Source organism: Bos grunniens, chromosome 18, assembly GCF_055505025.1.
Source record: "Bos grunniens cultivar Pamir isolate PY7600 chromosome 18, Bosgru_T2T1.0, whole genome shotgun sequence".
Taxonomy (NCBI): domain Eukaryota; kingdom Metazoa; phylum Chordata; class Mammalia; order Artiodactyla; family Bovidae; genus Bos; species Bos grunniens.
Genome location: NC_141182.1, coordinates 34,605,439 through 34,628,588, shown reverse-complemented (window position 1 = coordinate 34,628,588; position 23,150 = coordinate 34,605,439). Strand labels below are relative to the sequence as shown.

Genomic DNA, 23,150 nt, shown 5'->3' with positions numbered 1-23,150 from the left:
AAATCTTATACATAGAAAAACATAGCAAAACTATAAAAACCCACATAGAGTGTTCTCTGAAAAAATTAGAAATTAATAAAAATAAAACATCTAGAAAAGTTCCTAATATCTAGAAATTAAGCAACAAAATACTAAAAACCCACATCAAAACAAAAACACAAACCTATGAGTCAAAAAAAATTACAAAGGAAATTAGAAATGTTTTTAATTTAATGATGATGAAAACACAATATTTTTGACGGAAAGGCTTGCATAGGAAAGAAAAAAGGTCCCAAATCAATTATATTAGTTTCCACCTAAGAAACTAAATAATAAAACAAGTTAAAGTCAATGTAAGCATAACAAAGGGAATAATAAAGAGAACATTAGCAATCAATGAAATATAAAAAGAACAGAATAGAGAAATAAATTAAACCAAAAACTAGATCTTTGAAAAGATCAGTAAAATGGATCCTTTACCCAGACTAATCACAAAATAGAGAGAAGGCCCAAATTATGAGGAATATAGCTTTATGCCACTAAATTAGATAACTGAAGTGAACTGGACAAATTCTTTGAAAGACAAGCTACAAAAGCTCACTCAAGAAGAAATATATAACCTGAGTATTCAATATCTAACACAGAAATTGAATTTGTAGTTTAAAACCTTAACACAGGAAATTCTAGGTCATAAAGGCTTCACTGGTAAATTCTACCAAACATTTAAGGAAAAAGAGTTCTACATAAATTATTTCAAGAAGTAGAAGTAGAAAAAATACTTCCCAACAAACTTTTAAGGCCAGCGTTATTTCCATACTAAAGCTTGAAAAAAGCATTACAAGAAAACTATAGGCCAATATCCTATATATATATAGATGTAAACACCCGTAACAAAATATTGACAAATCAATCCAGCAAAATATAGAAAGGATAATGTATTCTGATTAGGTGACATTCATTTTAGGAATGCAAGGTTGGTTTAACATTAGGAAATTCACAATATTCATAGACTAGAAAAGAAAATATGATCTTCAAAAATGTAGGAAAAGCTTTTCACGTAATTTAACATACATTCATGACAAAAGATTGTCATGTTCCTAGGTGAGCTAGGAACAGAAGGGAACTTTCTCATTCATGACATTCATGACAAAAGATTGTCTGTTCCTAGGTGAGCTAGGAACAGAAGGGAACTTTCTCGATGTGATAAAGGGCCTCTACAAAATATTACAGCTAATACACTTAAATGGTGAAGGACTTAATGCTTTTCCCCTAAGATTGGAAAGAAGACAAGGATGGCCACTGTCTTTATTTAATTGGACATCCAAGTCAGTGCAATAAGGCAAAAAAATGAAATAAAAGGCATAGAGATTGAAAAGAAAGAAGAAAATATAGTACTTATTCATAGGTGACCTGATTGTATAAGAATCTACAAAAAGCTACAAAACTAATAAGTGATTTTAGCAAAGTTGCAGGATACAAGGTCATATGGAAACAATTAGGAACTTAAAGTGACTATCATTTATGATAATATAAAAAACTCAAAATACTTAGGGATATATTTAGTGAAATATGTGGAATATATATATGCTGAAAACTATAAAACATTGCTGAGATTAAAAAAAAATTAAAACTTAATGGGAGAGATATCATACTCATGGATTATAAGATTCAATTATGTCATAATGTCACTTCTCAAATTCATCTCTAGATTCATAGCATTCCCTATCAAAATCTCAGCAGGCTTTTCTGTAGAAATTGACAAGTTGATTCTAAAATTTACATGGAAATGCAAAGGGGCTAGGATAGTAAAATTTATTTGAAGAAGGACAAAATTGTACTGTACAGTAATCAACAGTGTAGTACTGGTGTAAGTGTAGGTATAGATCAATGGAACAAAATAGAGAGCCTAAAAATAGACACACACACACACACACACACACACACACACACACACACACATATATGGGTGATTTTCTACAAAGATGCCATGGTAACTCTGTGTTGGAAAATGTAGTATTTTAAATAAATGATGCTGGTAAAAGTATTTACCTATCTGTGAAATATGAATATCAACCCTTACCTTATACAGTATGAAGTGAAGTGAAGTGTTAGTTGCTCAATCGTGTTTGATTCTTTGCAACTCAATTGACTGTAGCTCGCCAGGCTCCTCTGTCCATAGAATTCTCCAGGCAAGGATGCTGGAGTGGGTTGCCATTCCCTTCTCCAGGGAATCTTCCCAATTTGGGGATTGAACCTTCCCGCATTGCAGGCAGATGCTTTACCATCTGAGCCACCAGGGAAGTTGGTATACAAAATTAACACAATCTACAAAAATTAACTTTAAATGATCTATATACCTCAATATAAGAAGTAAACTATAAAACTTCTAGACAAAAACAGGAACAAATCTTTATAATTTGGGAGTAGATACACATTTCTTAGGACACAAAAACATGAGCCACCAAAGAAAAAATTATCATTTGGAGTTCACTGAAATCGAAATATTTTATTTTTCAAAAGTTCCTGTTAAGGTGAAAAGGCAAGCCATCGACTGGGAGAAAATATTTGCAAAATGTACATCTGATAAAGAACTTGTGCCCAGGAAAATCCCAAGGAGATATCACTATACACTCACTAGCATGACTAAAAGTAAAAAGGCTAGTGACATTAAATATTGAGGTTGTGGAACAACTAGAACTTTCTCACACATTGCTGGTGGTATATCTATATTCAGATATTTAAAGCAAATAGTTGTCTTTCACATGCTCACATGCAAAGGAACATATCTCTATATAATTTCAAAAATTGAAACCTATTTCCATGATGCTTTGACATTTCCTCTTTCTTTAAATACCAATTTAAATGAATGATACATAGAGGAACATATTACTCTCAGTGGATTGGTATGAAATAGATTAGAGGCATCATCAACTCAATAGACATGAGTTGGAGCAAACTCTGGGAGATAGTGAAGGACAGGGAAGCATGGCATGCTGCAGTCTCTGGGGTCGCAAAGAGTTGGACACGACTTAGTGACTGAACTACAATTTTAAATACTCTGTACAAGTGTAGACTAGGATGTTCTGCTTATAAGTCTGATTTTTCATTACATAGAATATAATTGAAAATACTTTTTAGTAAAACCTATTTTGGAGTCCCTGTAATACTGAAAATGTCTGAATGAATGAATGAATGAAAGTTGGTCAATCATGTCCGACTTTTTGCCACCAGTCGTGTCTGACTCTTTGCAGGATTATAGTGTACCAGGCTTCTCTGTCCATGGAATTTTCCAGGCAAGAATACTGGAGTGGGTTGCCATTTCCTTTTCCAGGGGATCTTGCTGACTCAGGGATAGAACTGGGGTCTCCCACACTGCAGGCAGATTCTTTACTATCTAAGCCACAGGGAAATTGGAGAAACTGAAAATGTTTACATAGCCTTAAATAACATTTCCTAACAGTCTGTTCCCAGATATAGAAATTTTTGAACATGATTTTTTTTAGATTAAGAGCTTTGTGTTTTATTAAACAATTTTAATATAAAAAGTACTTTTTGTGTTTAAATCATCCTGGCTCAATTTGTGGTTCTAGGGTAGACCGGAAAGAAGGTTTATCACAGAATTATAATCATTAGCCCATATATCCATTGATTATATGTCCCCTGCTTGGATAGGGGCTATAGAGACTATTGAATGCATAGACCCATGGGGTACTTACCCATCAGAATCATTTTCAACAGGGGAACAAAAGACTGAAGGCTTTTAAAAAATGTATCTGTCATTGAATCTTTGCTTGGAATAGTTGTTATGACTCTCAGTAATATGTTATACTTTTATGCTCTAAGAAGTAAAAGAATTAGGCTTACTTAAATAAGATGGATGAAATATGTGGGGTTTTTTTGAAACAGTTAAATTACTTTGTTTTTTGTTGATTTAGCCAATCTGAGGAATGAGTTATTTTGGAATTCAGAAAATAGGCAGCTTGCTGGTTGTAATACCAAGCTAAATAAATGAATCTATAGCTCTTGTAGGACTTGAGTTTAATATCATTCTTGCAAAATTTACCAGTTCTTGATCAATGAAATGAGATGTCTAACATACAAGAAAGAAGTACTATACTATACATATGGTTGTACTATGTTGAAATGAGTTTCTTGTATAAGTAAATAGAATCAGTCTTGTGATTATGTACATGCATAGGTAAGGATTAGATTTTTCATTCTTTAATTTTGGGATTTTTAGTAAGTATTTTTAAAAGTCAAGTTAATGTTATATTTAGTACAAGTTAATTTAATGAAACCATATACTTGTCTTATTTGAAGTATTAATAGTTCTGCTACTTTTTTCCTTAAGCTTATGTTCAGAAATACTTTATATCTGTGGGTGGACTGGATGTATTGTCTCAAGTTCTTGTGCAACTGGAATCTGATTCACACAAGACTCCTTTCAGTGCTAAACTTGCAGTGGTGGTGACAAAGACAGTGGATGCATGCATCGCTGATAATCGTGAGTGAAAATGCTTAGTAATTTTTCCACAGTTGCATTTTGTTTGAATTTGGCATGGTGAGTGTTGAAATGGTATTGAACACAAACATGGATTGGACTTCTAGTTTCTCATAAGGGGGAGAGAAACTTAGAAATTATCTAGTCCGACTCCTTATTTTCTCATGGAGGTTATGACGTCCTTAAGGATTCAAATCTAGGTCTTCTGATTTCAGATTTGATGATAGAATCAAGAGAAGAGTCTGTCAGTCTTAAATCTTTGTTTCACTTACAAAGCAGCATTAAATGAAAAAGATTAGAAATCAAGGGACATTTTGGAGACATAGGGAATGGAAAGTCCGATTTATAGATTTTAAAAAATGAGATAAAGAATTAAGGTAAGCCTCTATCCAGTAAGTATGAGAGGAACTTATCCTACCACAACTAGTGAGTGGCTGAACCAGACTAGAACTTATGGCTATAGATTTTAAAAAATGATGTAAAGAATTAAGGTATGCCTCTATCTGGTAAGTATGAGTTGGACTCATCCTACCATAACTGAGTGGCTGAACTAGACTAGAACTCATAGCTGCTTCTCACATGTACAAATACTGAAGAATGATAGTCCACAAATTTTGTAATAAGCAGTTCTTGAAATTCATAAATAACTTAAAAAAATGGTAGATCATTTTTTAAAAATTCAGTTATGTGCTAGGCTCTATGTAAGCTCTAGAGATAAAAAAATCATTACGACATAGTCCTCTGAGGAATTCACAACCTTTTTGTTGCTATCAGGACTATTGGATTCTGAACTCTGTTTTTAAAAACTGCAAAAAAAAAACCAACAACAACCCATGAGAAGTGTAACTTCTTGAATTTTTCACATCTCAGTATAGATTCAAGTATGCTTCACTGCATCATTAACATCAATAGAACCACGACCAGCTAGTAGTGTATTTCAATGACAGGCAGGAATTGATTACATAGGAAGGTCTATACTGTCAGTCTAGATAAGACAAGGTATGTAAGATGAGAGTAAGCAGCTTTTAGGGAAGGTAGTATTATTACTTCATATTCACAGCACTATACAGGACAACTTAGGAGAAAGCATCCTTCAAAAAATTTGCTTTAGTATAATGTCTTTAGTATGGGAAGAGGAATTAATGAGGGCTTTATAAGCCTCCATCTTATTATAATGCATTTGTTTATAGTCATACATATATATTACATGTTATATGAGATGTGAATTTTAGATACTATGTAGATATATAATATCATTCTCCCAGGATAAGATCTGAAAAATAGTATATGTAATATCTGGAAAATATGTATAGGTAGGGATAAGCTGTAAGTTTGTACTTGTTCTTTTTTTTCCCCTTTTTAAGCTACTTTTGGTGTTGTATTATCCAAGTACCACATTGTTTCAAAACTTCTGGCATTGCTGCTTCTTGACAATCTGGATTCAGGAGAAAAATTTAGTGTCATACTTACTCTTGGTCATTGTACAGAGGATTGTGGTAAGTACTGGATTTATTTAGCATGTTAATTAAAACAGTAGAGTGGAAATACACTGTTATTTCCTCCCCAACTTAAAAGTACTGTTGCCTTTCTCCTAGTCCCCCAGCCAGTCATTCATTGCTCCTCATCCTTCTTCATCCATGGTATTCAGTCAGTCACTAAGACCTGTGGTTCTATGAATACATCTGTTTATCCTTCCTTATCATTTTCTACTCAATTCCAGTGCTACTTTCCCAACTTAAGCCCTTAGCCCCTCAACATCTTTCATCAGGGTTTTTGCAAGAGAGTCCTCCTTGTGTCCTCTTCCTTCTGTCTCCGTTTTTTCATTCTATTCCTCACATTGCTGCACAGATATGATCCTGTTCTCCCTTGTTGAAAATCTTCAGAAAGTTCTATCTTTCTTTCTCTATTTATCATTCTCTCCTATTTTTTCTCTTCCCCTTTCATTTTTTCCCTCTAGTTTCCTGCCATTTCACTTGCCTCCTTTCCAACCTTCTTCACTTTTCTCTCTCTCCTCCTCCCACGTTTCCATTTCCCTTTCTTTGTGCTTTCTTGCTTCTTCTGCTCTCTCTTCCCTCATTTTCCATTCTCTCCATTCATTTATTTCTCTATACTTTCTCTTCACCTGTATATAATTTAGGGTTTACTATGCCTTTAAACGGAGAAAGCAATGGCACCCCATTCCAGTACTCTTGGCTGAAAAATCCCATGAATGGAAGAGCCTGGTGGGCTGCAGTCCATGGGGTCGTGAAGAGTTAGACACGACTGAGCGACTTCACTTTGACTTTTCACTTTCATGCATTGGAGAAGGAAATGGCAACCCACTCCAGTGTTCTTGCCAGGAGAATCCCAGGGACTGGGGAGCCTGGTGGGCTGCCGTCTATGGGGTCACACAGAGTCAGACATGACTGAAGCGACTTAGCAGCATACCTTTAAAATTATTAATTTTTATTTTTTAATTGCGGTATAATTGGCAACTAAACCTTTTTTTAAACCAAGTGAGGACAGTTCATTTACTCTTATGAGATATGACACTACTCTGTGGCTGTATTTCACAGATTATCACTTATGAGACGTAGGTATCTTATGTAAGTAGATTATTTTCTAAATTGAAAATACTTTTGAAACTTTGTTTTTCTGTATTTTAAAATTTGAACTATGTTGATAATTATCACAAGAAAGAATTATGACCTCATGCATATAGTTTAAGATAAAATAACTCTCAGAATTCCATGATGGTCCAGTGGTTAGGGCTTGGCACTTTCACTATCAGTTTGATCTCTGCTTGGGGAACCAAGATCTCGTAAGCCCCATGGCACACCCAAAAGAAAGATGAAATAACTATTTTCTACTTTAATTTTTGATGTGTTTTCCAGAGGAAAATCAGTATGACTTTTTTAAAAACAATGGCCTTCCACTCATGATACAAGCCTTAACTGAATCTCAGAGTGAGGAACTAAACAAAGCTGCCACTTTTGTGCTTCACAACTGCAAAAAAATTAGTAAGTTTACTATTACTTAAAAAAATACCTACCAAAGTTTTTGAAAGAGAATTTACATCTGCTTTTTAGCTCCCAGCCTCCTCTTACATTTGAAAAGTAGATTATATAATTTTGACATGACAGCTAGAGTATTACAGCATATAAAAAAACTTCTGTGGAAGGGAGCAACAGTATAGATAATTCACTTATTTAATGCACTGTGGACAGATTTAGTTGTAGGACTTAAATCTGAGGGCTACAGGTGACTTAGGATTAAATCATAATATAAAGTACTTTCATTTATTTATTTAAAAAATATTTGAGTGCCTCTTATTTGCCAGGCACTGTGCTAGGCTTTAGGGAGACAGTGATAAGGTACAGCAGTCTATGTGCTCATAGAACAGTTTAACTGGAGAAATAGGAAGTAGATGAATATATTATTATAAATTAATGCAAACGTTAAGATTGGATGGAGCACAGATCTTAACCTGTAATAAAAGACAGTGACCTAGACTTGGAGCAGAACAGGCTTTGGGAGGAAGTGATTTTTCACCTGAGATCTGAATGTAGAGTTAATTAGGTGAAAAGAAGGGAGTTTGTCTTGGTCCAGTGTCTCAAGCATAAGCAACAGTGAGGCACAAAGGTCCTGTGAGAGGAGACAACCTGGAGCATCCAAGAATTGATGGCTGGAGCATAGCGGAAATAGCCCTGAAAAGGAGTTTGGTCTTTTGAAAGGAAAATTGCAGCCACAATACGTAAAAAAATTTAAAATTATAGGAAGGAACCTATAATCCACAGTTGTGGAAACTGTGTTAAAAAAATACTTTAAAACCAGTATGCATAAACTTGAGCATGTTTATATGCCTGGTATAACATGTTTTCATGCTATTTTTTCCCTATAATTCTGAAAAGTAAAGTCTATTTTATGACTCTTCGGGTCCTCAACTTCTGCCAAGCACTTTCTTTCCACTTAGTTTCATTACCAATTAGGCAGTTAAGATGGTTTGGATGTGCAAAATTTAGAGAAGGGGTTGTGGGGTATGAGTTTGTCCTTATTTCAAGTGTTCAAATAGCATTTCTAGTAATGGATAAACTCACTATTTTTTTTCCATATTTCAAAGCTGAGAAGTTATCTCTAAGCCTAGGAGAATATTCTTTTGATAAAAATGAAGAGCATTTAAAGGACATAAATATGAAAGAGAAGAATCTTGAAGATTATTGGAAGAAAGCAAAGGAAATTTTACACAGAATAGAAGAACTTGAAACAGAAGGAAATGAGGTTGGCTTTTTTGTTTCAAATAATACAGAACTTTTTTCAAAATTTTTTTAATAATAGAAGTTGGAGGGTAAAATATTTTTCTTACAAATTTAATTTTTATTTTTATGGTTTTAAATTTAAAATTCAATAGTAATACTTGAGGAATCATCCTTGAACACAGAAAAAAAATATTTTTAAAAAGTGAAAATGAAGGACTTCCCTGGTGGTCCAGTGGTTAAGAGTCCGCCTTCCAATACAGTGCATGCAGGTTCAATTCCTGGTCAGGGAATTAAGATCCCACATTCCACGCGGGCATTAAGCCTGGCCTTCACGACTAGAGAGCCTTCTTGCTGCAGACGGCAGAGCCCAGGCACTCCAGAACCTTGGTCTCTACAACTACAGAGAAGCCTAGGTGCCACAACTGTAGAGCAGCTTAAAATAAATATTTTAAAAAGTGGAAATAATGACTGAAAAAATAAGAGACATGGAGGATAGAGTCATGAGATCTATCATTTATATAGTAAGGGTTTGAGAAAGAGAAAGAATGGAGAATAGTTGACCCTTGAACAACAGGTGTTTGAACTGCTTGAATCTATTCATACATGACTTATTTTGACTTTATTTTTGTGTAAACTGTGAGATATATGTTCCCATCTGACTATCCAATGTCCCCTTTCTCCCTAATGTAAACTTCATCTTTTATAATGTATATTCTATTGACAATCATAAACTTTTTATATATTATTTAAAGGGAGTGTAATTTGGATTATAAAACAAATGATTATTTTGAAATTATTTATTTATTTTTACATTATAGGAAAATATAAAAGGAGAGAATTATAAGAATAATGTTTCATCTGTGAACATAAATATTCAAGATACACTGAAACACCTCCATGCAGATAGCAGCGGTGGTGTTCCCAAAGCAGAGGATAAAGATAAAAGCCAGGCTAGAAAGCTACATGGTTCTAAGTCCCATAAAGTCATGTCTAAAGCATGTACAAATGATGATCAAGTGAAGATGGTATTACGGAGTGCAAATCCAGTTAATGCTTGTTATAGGGAGAGTGGGCAAAATAAGACTTTATGTACAGCCAATTCAAGCTGCAAACAAAACCTATGTGAAGAAACAACTTCTGAAAAAAAGAACTTTGTTTCTCAGTCAAGGTATAATTTAATAATTGTTTCTAACTTTTATTTACTTATTCAGCATGTGTGTGTGTGTGTGTGCCTATAGTACAATGTGCTATACTCTTAAGCACTGGGATACAGAAATGATAAAACATGGTTTTGGGGAGGAACCTAATGTAGGAAGTTTTGGGAAAGGGGTTTGGATGGGACAGTCTTGGCCAATTCATCTAGGGTCTGGCATGTCATGCGCAAGATTTTCTGTTTTAACTTACAAGGTATAAGGAGCCATTGACAATTTTAAATCAAATGGCACAGTCAGATTTGAATTTTAGAAGGGATACTCAGAAAACTTAAACTGAATGTCTATAGCTGAAATAACGATGCACATATTGATACTCAATCAGCAATTTGGCAAAAGCCAGTTTGTAAGTTTAATTTGATAAATGGGGTTAAGGTGTGAATAAGATCTGGTTTAGGCTCACCTTTTCATTTGTTCCCTGTACCTCCTCTCCTGTACATGTTCTTTCTCCCTCACGGGTAGCCTATGGGGCTGGACCTGGAATCATAGGCTCTCTTCCAAGAACCTATCTTGTGTTCTGCTCTTCTGATAGTTACTGGACTATGAGGGAGACTGAAGAGGATGCTGCTATGTTTTGGGAGGTTGTAGGGTAAACCAAGTGTTAGAAAGATGGATTATATCATCACATTCCCTTTTTCCTTTTCCAAACCATTCTTCATGTAATTTTAACTTGATTTCTTAGGGATGTAGAATTGGGAATTAGTGAAATATGCTCTTGCGCCAGCCTTCTTGCCCTCTGGCCCACTGAATTTGTTATTTCCTCTTTTTTGCTTTTCTTCTTGCCTATTTTCCTTTTTTTTCCCCCATGTTTCTGCTGACATAGGTATTATTGCCCTTTGGAGTCTTGTTTAACTCCACTTTTTTTTTTTTTTAATTGAAGTAGAGTTGATGTTACAGTTACAATGTTTGAGCTGTACAACAGTGATTCACTTACTATTCTTTTTCAGATTCTTTTCCATTATACATTACTCCAAGATATTGAATCTAGTTTCCCATTCTATACTGTAGGTCCTTATTATCTATTTATATATAATAATTAACTCCACTTTTAGAAACAAGGTTGTATGTAACTGCTGCATTCCATACTTTGGCAGAATTTGGTGAGTTTTGGTAGATCCTGGTGCCAGCTCCTTCTTTCTGCCAAACTCTGCTTATATAGAAACATTTGTTCACACACCAGTGTTTACTTACAGTAATCTTGTGTCTGTTTTCTTTTAGAGACCATATTTTTAAACACCCAACTCCTGTTGCCCAAAACACAAAGCAACACTTACCAGTAACAGGTATGACTAAAAATGTTTCTTCTTTGATTGTTGAACATATTCAAGTGATATAGCTAAAAATGTACATTGGTATATCTTCTCTCTGACATATAAGCCATGCCTCTACCTCTCTTTCTAAACTAAGTGCTTCAGTCACCTTTTGTTAATATCCAGAACCTTTCTGTTTATCCACTAGGATGACGGATGTGTAGTCCTGGGCTACAGTTTATAAAAATTTTCAGAATTAATAAATCTTGTAAATGTCACATACTTTTTACTAATCAAAAATACCTTGCATTTTGCATTTTTTTCTCCAGATCCATTTACATTATGTTCAGATATAATAAATAAAGAAGTCATCAGTTTTCTAGAAACAGATAGTTGTTCCAAAATGTTGAGGTATAGATGCTCAGGTAAGTATTTTTTTAATTGTAATTGTTTCATAATTAAAGTTTATATGACATAAGTTAACTAGAATTTGTAATAGTTCTACCAGTGTGATTTAAACTTCATTCCCTTTGGAGAAATAACAATCATGGGTGTCATAAAAAATGCAAATTAATACCTTTTATCTACAGTAGCCTGTGTTCCCAATGTTTGTTCATATGCGTCAACACAGCTAATAGTTTTTAAAAATTACCTTATAATTCTCTTTTTGTCACCATCTATAAGTTTAGCTTTACTGAGTAAGGTAAACATTTTTTGTATTTTCAGAGTCAATAAATAGGTATATATTCTGGATTATGTTCTGAAAATCATAGACATTAACTGTCTATTATATTTATAGTAAATTTATAAGTTTTTCTAGTGTTCCATGTCCCATTATTTCTTTTCCTTCGGGGTCCTCAGTGCCTACTCCATCCTTTCTTCTTCATATCCAAGCATTTGCTCTTTGTTTACTATTATTGTCACACTCTGCCCTTTGGAGAAAATTGAGGCTATTCCACATTAGGCTCAAAATACTACTGTTCTTCTGTTTTCCACCAGTCGTGTCCAACTCTTTGCAGGATTATAGCCTGCCAGGCTCCTCAGTCCATGGAATTTCCTACACAAGAATACTGGAGTGGGGTGCCATTTCTTCCTCCAGGGGATCTTCCTGACCAGGGATCGAGCCTGTGTCTCTGTCTCCTGCATTGGCAGGCAGATTCTTTACTACTGAGCCATCTGTTATTCCTTGATCTTTCTCCTCCTGCCAGATTTCTGCAGGTATTTCCCCCACTAAATAATCTACAGCACTTACTCAACTCTGCTGCAACATATACTTTTTGGTATCATCTCTCATTTTACCAATGATTTCAAATCTGTATCTCCACACTTCACTTGTACCTTGGGTTATAGCCACATTCTGCCATTTCCACCTGTATCCAGGACATACTCACTTTAATATCTTGTTATTTCAAGTTTAATATATTCAAAACACAACAACTTTCTCCCTCTTAAACTGCCCTTCCTCCAGCGTCTTCATTTTTGTTAATATTGCCACTATTCTTCTGGCCCCCCAAATTTCAAACATTGAGTCATCTATAACTATCTTTTCTCCTTACACCCCCTATTTCTAGTCTATCAGATTTGGTTCTTTCTTTCTTTCCCACACAGGCCTCTTTTCCTTCATGCCTCAATTACTCCAGCAACTCTGCAGCAGTCTTTCAGTCTCAAGTCTCACCAACCCCCAAGTCATGCATAGTGCTATTAACTTCTCTTCCTCGTGTGCTTTTTATCATGTTACCAGGGTAAAGAACCCTCAGTGCTCCTCTGTAACTCACCAAATCAAACTCTCTGCCTGGCTTTCAAAATTGTGTGGAATTTTGTTCTTGTTCCACTTGTAAAATTTTACTGTACATCTGTTCTACCCAAAATGTGCCATGCTTATTCCAGACTCTGCCATTCGATCTATCACAATTGAGCATTGTTCTAAACATCTCTTTTACCCTGCTGCTGCTGCGTTGCTTCAGTCATGTCCAACTCTGTGTGACCCTATAGACGGCAGCCCACCAGGCTCCTCCGTCCATGGGATTTTCCAGGCAAGAGTACTGGAGGGGGGTGCCATTGCCTTCTCCAATGCATGAAAGTGAAAAGTCAAAGTGAAGTCGCTCAGTCGTGTCCGGCTCTTAGCGACTCCATGGACTGCAGCCTACCAGGCTCCTCCGTCCATGGGATTTTCCAGGCAAGAGTACTGGAGTGGGGTGCCATTGCCTTCTCCGTCTTTTACCCTAATAGCTCATTATTCATCAATTTTACCTCAGAAATCTCTGCCTTCTCCCAGCAAATGTTGTATTTCAGAATCCCCACATTTGTTTTCTGGACTATTTGACTTATCCCTCAACTGATTCTCTTACTTTTCAGCTGAACTTTCTGTTAGACAAATTACATCATATCCCTGCTTGATAAATATCCCTCAGTTCTCCCATTGACTTGAAGATAGCTAAAAATCCTTAGGATGGTTCTCAAGACTCTTATTGATTGGCCCCTGGCAACCCTTACCAGCCTCAACTTTTCTCCCACACTTCTCATACCTATACTCTAGCCACACATGACACCTATGATTGTCTGAACACACTACACTTTCTCACTCTTCTGTGCTTTTGAAAATGTTCTTTGTATTTAAAATGTCTTCATCCCTGCCAACTTTTTATCTGGCTAACTTTTCCTTTAGGTGACAGGCAAATAGAGTACCTTATAATGTATGGATGTGGCTAACATTACCTGAAGCTACTGATCAATGTTAAAATTTAAAAAAAGATAGTCAGACTTTATGTGTCTGTTAATATGATGCAGTTAGAAGTCCACAGTACTACCTGAGAGGAATTCTACTAAAAACAAGTTAATCTGAATCTGATCAGTCATCTAGATCTACTTAACAGTTTCTTGGGCACACAGGAACATTTTAAAGGATACAACTAGGATGTAATCAGCAAAACCCTAACTTTGGGAACCTGCACATTACAAATGACCTGGTGTCTCCAACAGGCAAATGACAAAGAGGAAGAGAGGAGAATTGATAGATTAAAAGAAACTCAAGAGACGTATCAGCTGAATGTAATGGTCAACCTTGTTTGAATCATGATTCAAATAAACCGACCATAAAAAGAAAGTTTTAAAATGATGGGGAAATTGAGCATTGACTGGATATTAGATTACATTAAGCATAATTTTCTTAGGTGTGATAGTGGTTTTGCTGTTTAAAAAAATAAGACAAAATAAGTACTTTTTAAAGAGTTCTTATCTGTTGAGAATGCATATGAAATAACACTCAAATGCAACTTCCAGGCTTCATAATCCAGTGTGTACAGGAAGGCAGAGCTGAGTAGGTAGAGAAAGATAAAATATGATTGGTCATGAGTTAAGAATAGTTGAAGCTAGATGATGGAAACATGGTGGTTCATTATTCTTTTCCATTCATTCTCATGTATTTGAAGTGTTCCATAATATTAAAAAAAAAAAAAAAAAAAGATGACTGAGCCTAAGGGTCACTTCTTTTGGATATCTTCCCTGACAGTGACTCCTGCTCAGAATTAGACCAAGCTAGACTCTCCTTTCCTATATCACCATAAGTGTTTACACCTCTGTGGCAACACTTGTATTTGTTGTCTTTACTTTTTCATATGATGTGGCTTTGAGTTTCTTGATGTATTTATAATTAACTTCCTGATTTCACTTGTTACTATCATAAAGATATTTGCTTTCATAAATTTGTTATTAAATATTTTATAACATCTATGCATCATTTTAATTTGTTTTCTTTTAGGTTGCATAGCAGTAGGAAAATCCCTGAATAGTCGAAATTTTAGCAAGCTCTTGCACTGTTGCCCATACCAATGTGATCGTCACAAAGTCATTGTGGAAGCTGAAGACAGATATAAAAGTGAACTAAGGAAATCACATATCTGTAACAAAAGTAATTAATTCAGCAGTTTAAAAACTGTAATTATGACTGTACCTTCTGAACTATGATCTAGAACATTAAGTATATTAAAAGCTAAAGGGTACAGAAAGTGTTGAAAAGAAAATCTGTCTCTGAGCAACCATAATTTAAAATGTTCCCAGGGAGTAGATTTAGTCTCTGGTGGTTTAAAAATTCTTCCTAATCCACCTAAGGAGTCCCATTAGAAGGGGGAAAAAGGAAATATCATACTAATGGAATTGTGATACTACTCAGATTAATACTTTAAGTAGGCTAAATGTTTTCGTATTTTTCAGAAATTCTGCTGACCCCACGTAGAAGACGTCAACTCAGTAGTGAATCTACTACCCCTGGAAGAATAAGTGAATATACTTAATTTTTAAATAAATATAAATTTCATATATTCCTGAAATAGAACAGCTCAATGACTGTTCTCAGTCACATCATTAATGGCTTCTAAATAATAACCCTTGGCTCTGATAAGAGTCATATTTCCTGAGAAAAGAGGTTTCGCTCCTCCCTTCCTCATGCCACTCGCTCATCTCTTGCTTTCTAGCTGGGGAAGGAGCAGGAAAAACTTAACATTTATTAAGAACCCATTATGTATTAGGTGTTTTATAGACATTATTTCCTTTATTTCATAAAATAAAATTGTAAGATAAGGTATTACTTTATTTCCACTTTACTTTCTTTTCTTTTAGGTTGCATAGCAATAGGAAAATCCCTGAATAGCCAAAATTTGCCAGTGAGCAAATGGCAGGACTTAGATTCAAATGCAAGTTTGTCTTTCTTCAGAACCCCCAGTTCATTCCTCTGTATCACATTTCTATTTTAGCACTTCAGATAATCAAAATTGAAAAGACAAATAGTATAAAGCTTAGATCCCTGCTTAAAAATTAATATACTTCTCAAACTATGAGTTAATTTATAGTTTTTTTTTAAACTACAGGGTTAACAGTTCAGGTTTATCACCATTTCAAATTTATCATGAGACTTAAAGAACATTACCATTTTCTTCTGTTCATATGGAATTAGTACCTGCAGAATAAGAGTAAGCAATTGAGTACATTACTTGTCAAAGTAACCTAGAAATTAATAGCCATTAGTAACTATAGAGTCATTCTGTTATTTATTGTGAAGAGGTCTGGACTTGATCCATCCAGGAAACATTTTGCCACTCACTTTTGTTTGGCCATTTTCACTGCCAAAACCTTGAAAGAAATTTCAAATTTACTTTTTATAACTGGGTCTTTTTCAAGATTAAAATTTCTGCATATAAATTAAAATTAAGTGCAATACCAGTATAGGGTAGCCCACTTTTTGAAGTAATATTTTCTGTAGAAACTGTTAGAAAATACATATTTTTCCATAGAAATGTTGCAGTTGGAAATCTTGTCTTTGACAAGGAATTGGCATCGAATTAACAATAGAATTTCTTCAGCAGCATGTCTTAAAAGCAAATATAAAACAACTGAAAATATTTGATAATCATTTTTCATAGTAAAGTCATTTGCAGAACCTCATGAAATATACATAATTATTCCTATATATTGATTATACAAAGGGATCCTAAATACTGTTAGAATCATTTTCAACTCATAAACACCTACATCTTTTTTGTAGGTTAGAACTGCTTAGTTAAAATCAAATAATAAGTTGGCCTGCTTTTTTTCAAATTTAGGCATCTGGAGGATTAGATTGGTCTTATATCTCTTATGGGGCTTCCCAGGTGGCACTAGTGGTAAAGAACCTGCCTGCGAAGGCAGGAGACGTGGGTCAGGAAGATCCCCTGGAGGAGGGCATGGCAACCCACTCCAGTAATCTTGCTTGGAGAATCCCATGGACAAAGGAACCTGGAAGACTATAGTCCATGGGATCACAAAAAGTGGGACATGTCTGAAGCGACTTAGTATGCATGCATATCTCTTTTACAAGTAGGCCAGGAATATTTGATGTACTGTTTTCCCCCTCTTAATAAATATCCCTTTCATACTAGAGACATTCATTACCTTTCATTTGGTTATAGGTTACACTCAAATTTGAGACTGTTCTTTTGAGAAGGGACCATTGCAGCATCTAAGTATTTAAAAGAGTCTTGGGGACAAGGCTTTTTTAGGATGGATTGAAAAATAAGTCTAAAACTGAGGCTTCTTGCCTACTTTACCCTGCTATTTTCTTCCCCCTGTTTTCTTCTAATGCCCAATCAGTATAAAAAAGAGCACTAAAGAAGCCACAGAAGGGAGCCTTGTGATGTAGAGAGCTGTTTCCCCTTGTAGGCTGCCCACTACTCTGCTGCAGAAACCTTTGAGGAGTTGAGCACAGATGTTAATTTAAGTTAGAAGTCATTGAAATGGCAACTGCAGTAGAAAAGTGGGGATGGGCTCTACATGAACACCCCAAGACCCAATATCCTGAATGATATAATAACCCATCTGGTTCTGATTATAATGAGTTTTGAGATCATTTAGCAAGTCAAATTGAAATCATCTATTTCTTGGAGAACTACAGTTTTCCAGTAGACCCAAAAGTAAGAAGTAATTTCATTGATGAGTTTTTAAAAAATTTATATATATATATATTAATTTTATATTTAAAATATATTAAATATATATGATTTTATTTTTGGTTGCTCTTTGTCTTCGTTGCTGCGTGCAGGCACTCTCTAGTTGTGCGGAGAGCAGGGGCTACTCTCCATCGCAATGCATGGGCTTCTCATTGAGGTGGCTTCTCTTGTGGAACACAGAGTCTAGGCACACAGGCGTCAGTGGTTGCAGCACACAAGCTCAGCAGTTGTGGCACACTGGCTTAGTTACTCTGAGGCATGTGGAATCTACCCGGACCACAGATCGAACCCGTGTCCCCTGCACTGGCAGGTGGATTCCTATCCACTGTACCACCAGGGAAGTCCCAGTGATAAGTTTTAAAACACTTTTTACCAGTAGTAACTTTTTTTTTCTTTCAACAAATATTTATTAATCACCTCCCGTGTGTCTGACACAATTTTAGGCACAGGGGACATAATGGTGAGTGAAACAGACAAAAATCCCAGTCTTCATGAATCTGACATTCTAAGCAATACCATTTGATAATAATTAGACATTGTTTCATTGATTTCTTGGCCTTCTGCTGCTAAGATTTTTCTCTTCTGATTTAAGAGATCTGAACTGTGGCTTCTATCTTAGGAGAGATGGACTAACAGTCCTGACCTGCAAAGGCAAGATTTTCTAAGGTTGTCCCAGCAGTTATTCCAGGTCCTACTAGAGTGAATAGCAGCCTTATTTGGAAATACAAAAACTCCTCCTCATCAGCATTAACAATGAATTAAAAGCCTTAAAGGAAGAGTATTTCCTGGTAATCATGACTAGAAAATATTTGTTTACGGATACCAACTGTGTATTCTTTCTGTTGTAGAAATTACCCCTAAAAACCAGATAAAACTTCCTCCTTGTGCAGCCTGGTTGGTTTGCTTTTTTTTTTTTTTTTTTGTTAGTTTTAATCAAGCTGAGCCCTCATATAGGTAAAGAACATGTTCTTTAAGTCAAATTTCAAAAGAGACCCTTAATCCTTTAAAAATATTAATCAAGCATGATAATTAAAGTAACAAGTGTTGATATTCTTTTCTATGAAGTTATGGAGCCCTTTGGGAAGACTGTAGCTGTAAGACAGGTAAGTGGTTCACTGTCTTCACAGAAATGTTGAAAGAGTTAACAACCAAATGTTTATAAAATTTTGTGTTTCTTGATTATCGTAAGATTAAGTTACAATTATTGCAGGATCACAGTGATAGCATCTAGGTTGATAGTAGGTGCTCAGAGTTTGTTTGTTTGTTTGTTTTCATTTGAAGTGGATTTCCATATGATGAGTAGCCCAGGCATGAAGTTTTCTCACTGTGTAATCCATATCCTTAGTTTTTATTTGATTCTCAAGATCTCTTTTTTTAGCAAGTACTAATATATTCTACAATTCTCATTAATTACAGAGAAAAGAAGAATTCGTAAAAACTTTACCAAAGAAGAAATAAATTACCTTTTCAATGGAGTTAAGAAAATGGGAAATCACTGGAATTTAATTTTGTGGTCTTTCCCCTTTCAACAAGGACGGAAGGCTGTGGACCTTGCTCACAAATACCACAGGCTGACCAAATGCCCCAAGCATGTGGCTCCTTGATTGGAAGAAGACTTGTCAGTTTTTAGTTTGACACCTTGAAAAACAGTGTGTTAAAAATACAAAATTTAAAATATTTTTAGACACTCTCATGAGACAGGAAATGTGGCAATGGGGATACTGTTTTAATTATTTTTTGTGATGCTGTAGCTCATCAGACTATTAAAATAACTTACAGGACTTCCCTGGTGGTCCAGTGTCTAAGACTCCTTGCTCTTTAAGACTCCTTGCTCTCAATGCAGGGATCCTGGGTTCAGTTCCTGGTCAGGGAATTAGATCCCATAAGTTGCAACTAAAGATCCCCTGCAACTAAGACCCAGTGCAGCCAAATAAATAAATTTTTTTTAAATTATAAAACAAGTACATTTTCTTTTAAAAATTTTATTTTATTGTATTTTTGGCTGCAATAGTTGTGATGTGTGGGGTTCTCTCTAGTTCTGGTGTGAGAGCTCTCTAGTTGTAGCAGGCAGCCTTAGTTGCCCCATAGCATGTGGGATCTTAGTTCCCTGACCAGAGATTGAACCCATGTTCCATGCATTGGAAGGCAGATTCTTAACCACTGGACCATCAGAGAAGTCCCTAAAACAAATACATTTTCAATGTGTAGATTAGTAGGACAAAATTCCATATGAGGTAAAACATGTTTAGGATTATGTTTTTTTCCCTTAAGCTCAACCTAGGTCAGAGAAAAAAAATTATTGGCCTTTAAACATTATTTGAAATTATATACTATATGAGACACTGGATTTAGTATTTTTCAGTCAGTTCAGTTCAGTCGTTCAGTCGTGTCCGACTCTTCGCGACTCCATGAATCGCAGCACACCAGGTCTCCCTGTCCATCACCAACTCCTGGAGTTCACTCAGACTCACGTCCATCAAGTCAGTGATGCCATCCAGCCATCTCATCCTCTGTCGTCCCCTTCTCCTGCCCCCAATCCCTCCCAGCATCAGAGTCTTTTCCAATGAGTCAACTCTTCACATGAGGTGGCCAAAGTACTGGAGTTTCAGCTTCAGCATCATTCCCTCCAAAGAAATCCCAGGGCTGATCTCCTTCAGAATGGACTGGTTGGATCTCCTTGCAGTCCAAGGGACTTTCAAGAGTCTTCTCCAACACCACAGTTCAAAAGCATCAATTCTTCGGCACTCAGCCTTCTTCACAGTCCAACTCTCACATCCATACATGACTACAGGAAAAACCATAGCCTTGACTAGACGAACGTTTGTTGGCAAAGTAATGTCTCTGCTTTTGAATATGCTATCTAGGTTGGTCATAACTTTCCTTCCAAGGAGTAAGCGTCTTTTAATTTCATGGCTGCAGTCACCATCTGTAGTGATTTTGGAGCCCCGCAAAATAAAGTCTGACACTGTTTCCACTGTTTCCCCATCTATTTCCCATGAAGTGATGGGACCAGATGCCATGATCTTCGTTTTCTGAATTTTTACCCAGTGAAAGTCCCTCCCTGGAACTTAGATAGTTTCCCAAGTTGTTCAAATCATGTTCCCACACACTAATGTTTCTCCTAAAGGCAATTGTGCAATTGCCCAAATACTCCAAATTCTATTGTCAGGTTCACTTTTTGGTGCATGTTTATTTGCTTCTGCATTTTCAAAGTTTGAAACAATTTTTGATTGTTTGCTTTTAAGTTAGTTTTCTTCTAGTTGGAAACCAAACTATTAAATCTCAAAGTTCTATTTTTCTTACTTTTTTAATATTCCATTACACCAATACATTCCTCATTATACTTAAAATACTGTTACTGTGGCAAAGTGATCAAGTATCAAGGCCTGAAAGCTCAGTTGCACTTCTGTACATATTGGCTCGCTGCTTGGTGTCATTCTTACAAATACTGAAGGGTATTTTCCTATAAGCATGTGTTCTTTGACCCTTTCAGATCATGAGTATGTCTACTTAGACAAAGCAGAATTTTTATTAATTTCTGTTCCACAATGAAAATTCCAGAGGGTCAATAAGCAGAAAAGTCTGTTTAAAATCCAAAATTTCCTTTAGGCCTAAGAATAATTTACAATTAGGAAAATTCTTTGCATCATTTAAAGTGTGAGTGAATTTAGTCCATTATCTGTCCGTATTTCCTAAGCTCTATGGAGATGATTTAAATGGTCTGCTGGGCTATTTTGATGTGTAATTCTCAAGATGTGTGAACGTTGTTTTAGGTCAATGGGGAAAACATTTTGTTGCCTCAACCTTGCTGGCAATAGTTTTTTTTTAATTGGAAATTATCTATGTACCAGAAGATCAAATAGTACTTAAAGAAGCATCCCCAAGAGTATGACACACTGTAACTTGGACAATATTTTGTATCAGTCACTGACACTTTATTTAAAATAACTTCCATTGCCTTCTGAAACCTTTAAATTTTATCCTAACCTTTGGGTAACTTGGTTAACATGAACTGCTTTTTTTCCCTCAAATGGAATATGATAGTAAATACACATCAAAAGGAAAGCCAAAGAATGATCACATAATTAGAGGACTGTTTGGTTTCAGGAACCCAAACCCGACCAGTTCCACAGGGAACAAAAAGTCAGACTCTTGGAGTTGGAGATTACCTCAGTTATAGCTCCTTGCCAGAGGCATGAACTAACTGCTATACAACAATCTGGACATTGGTGGCTGTCTTTTGTTTTGCCTATATGCTCAGAAACCTGGAATTCACTGTTTCACAGGGTGATAATTGATGGTCAATTCTTGCTTATGCCAAAATGAAATACGCCTTTGTGGAGTACCTCCTGCAGAACCACAAAGTTGAATCTCTTTTCCACATACCAGCCCTTTAGAGAGTTAATGATAAATGTTCATCAATTTCCCCTCTACATCCTTTATCTTCCATGCTGCTGAATCTTAGCTACTTCCTGCTTCAGCCGAATAGTGTCATGTCCCCTTATGAACTTAGTCACTGACCACTGGGCACCTTTTTGTTTATAGACTGTCCCCCCCAAAATGTGGACTGACTGGCAGAGTATAGGGACCAGTTTTTTTGCTAGCCCAAAGGATTTACAAGAGCAAGTGAATGTGGACTCAATTCAGTGAGTCTTGTGTGCTCAGTCACGTTCAACTCTTTGCAGCCCCATAGACTATAGCCCGCCAGGCTCCTCTGTCCATAGGATTTTCCCGGCAAGGATACTGGAGTGGGTTGCCATTTCTATCTCCAGATCTTTCTGACCCAGGGATCTTCCCGACCCAGGGATTGAACCTGTGTCTCTTGCCTCTCCTGCATTGACAGGTGGATTCTTTACTACTAGTGCCATCTGGGAAGCCCCAAAGGATTAATGGACCTTACCTAAGATGCTTCTTGGCATTCTACATGACCAACTCTCCAATTATAATTGATATAGTTAAGACATTTTTAAATTTTTACCTTGTTCTTATTTTAACTCCACTACAAGACTTCAGTGTTTGTATGTGTTAATCAGTTGTGTCCAACTCTTTGTAATCCCATGGATTATAGCCTGCCAGGTTCCTCTGTCCATGGAATTCTCCAGGCAAGAATATTGGAATAGGTAGCTATTTCCTTCTCCAGGGAATCTTCGCAATCCAGGGATCAAACCTGGGTCTTCTGCATTGCAGGCAGATTATTTACCATCTGAGCCACCAGGGAAGCCCCCCTGTTGAGTTTTAGATTTATTCTGTACTCAGTTTGTCATCCAGTGTGTTAGGCCTCCCTTCCTGCTTCAGGTCATCCACAACTTCTATGAGTGTGTGGCTGCATTCTCATCCAAGTTGCGCATGGTATACCCTGAATTGCCTGGGCCAAGGCAGGAGATTGGAGCAGGCTCCTAGAAGCCTCCTCTGGGCCGGGCAGGGGGGCTTGCTCATCAGCCCCCTCTGGGCCTGGTCTTTAACAAGCCTGGATACCATCATCCAGCCTACATTTCACT

The 23,150-nt window shown here is 36.1% G+C and overlaps 1 protein-coding gene across 27 annotated transcripts in view; it reads left to right on the top strand.

The window, feature by feature from the left end:
* The window catches only part of TERB1 (telomere repeat binding bouquet formation protein 1), a 33,245-nt gene extending 13,812 nt beyond the window's left edge, over positions 1–19,433 (top strand). For 6 of the 27 annotated variants that reach the window (XM_086351000.1, XM_086351006.1, XM_086351002.1 and 3 more), the window contains 10 exons: positions 4,331–4,483; positions 5,845–5,976; positions 7,354–7,479; positions 8,580–8,737; positions 9,534–9,883; positions 11,145–11,209; positions 11,506–11,601; positions 14,934–15,083; positions 15,386–15,451; positions 19,069–19,433. In XM_086351000.1, coding sequence (XP_086207126.1) covers positions 4,331–4,483; positions 5,845–5,976; positions 7,354–7,479; positions 8,580–8,737; positions 9,534–9,883; positions 11,145–11,209; positions 11,506–11,601; positions 14,934–15,083; positions 15,386–15,451; positions 19,069–19,256 — 1,484 coding nt within the window. In that variant the 3' untranslated portion in view covers positions 19,257–19,433. Of the gene's footprint in view, positions 1–4,330; positions 4,484–5,844; positions 5,977–7,353; positions 7,480–8,579; positions 8,738–9,533; positions 9,884–11,144; positions 11,210–11,505; positions 11,602–14,933; positions 15,084–15,385; positions 15,452–18,717; positions 18,756–19,068 lie in introns of all 27 variants that reach the window. The other 21 variants (XM_086351011.1, XM_086351018.1, XM_086351013.1 and 18 more) reach the window with 7 other exon arrangements.
* Positions 19,434–23,150: the final 3,717 nt, after the last annotated feature.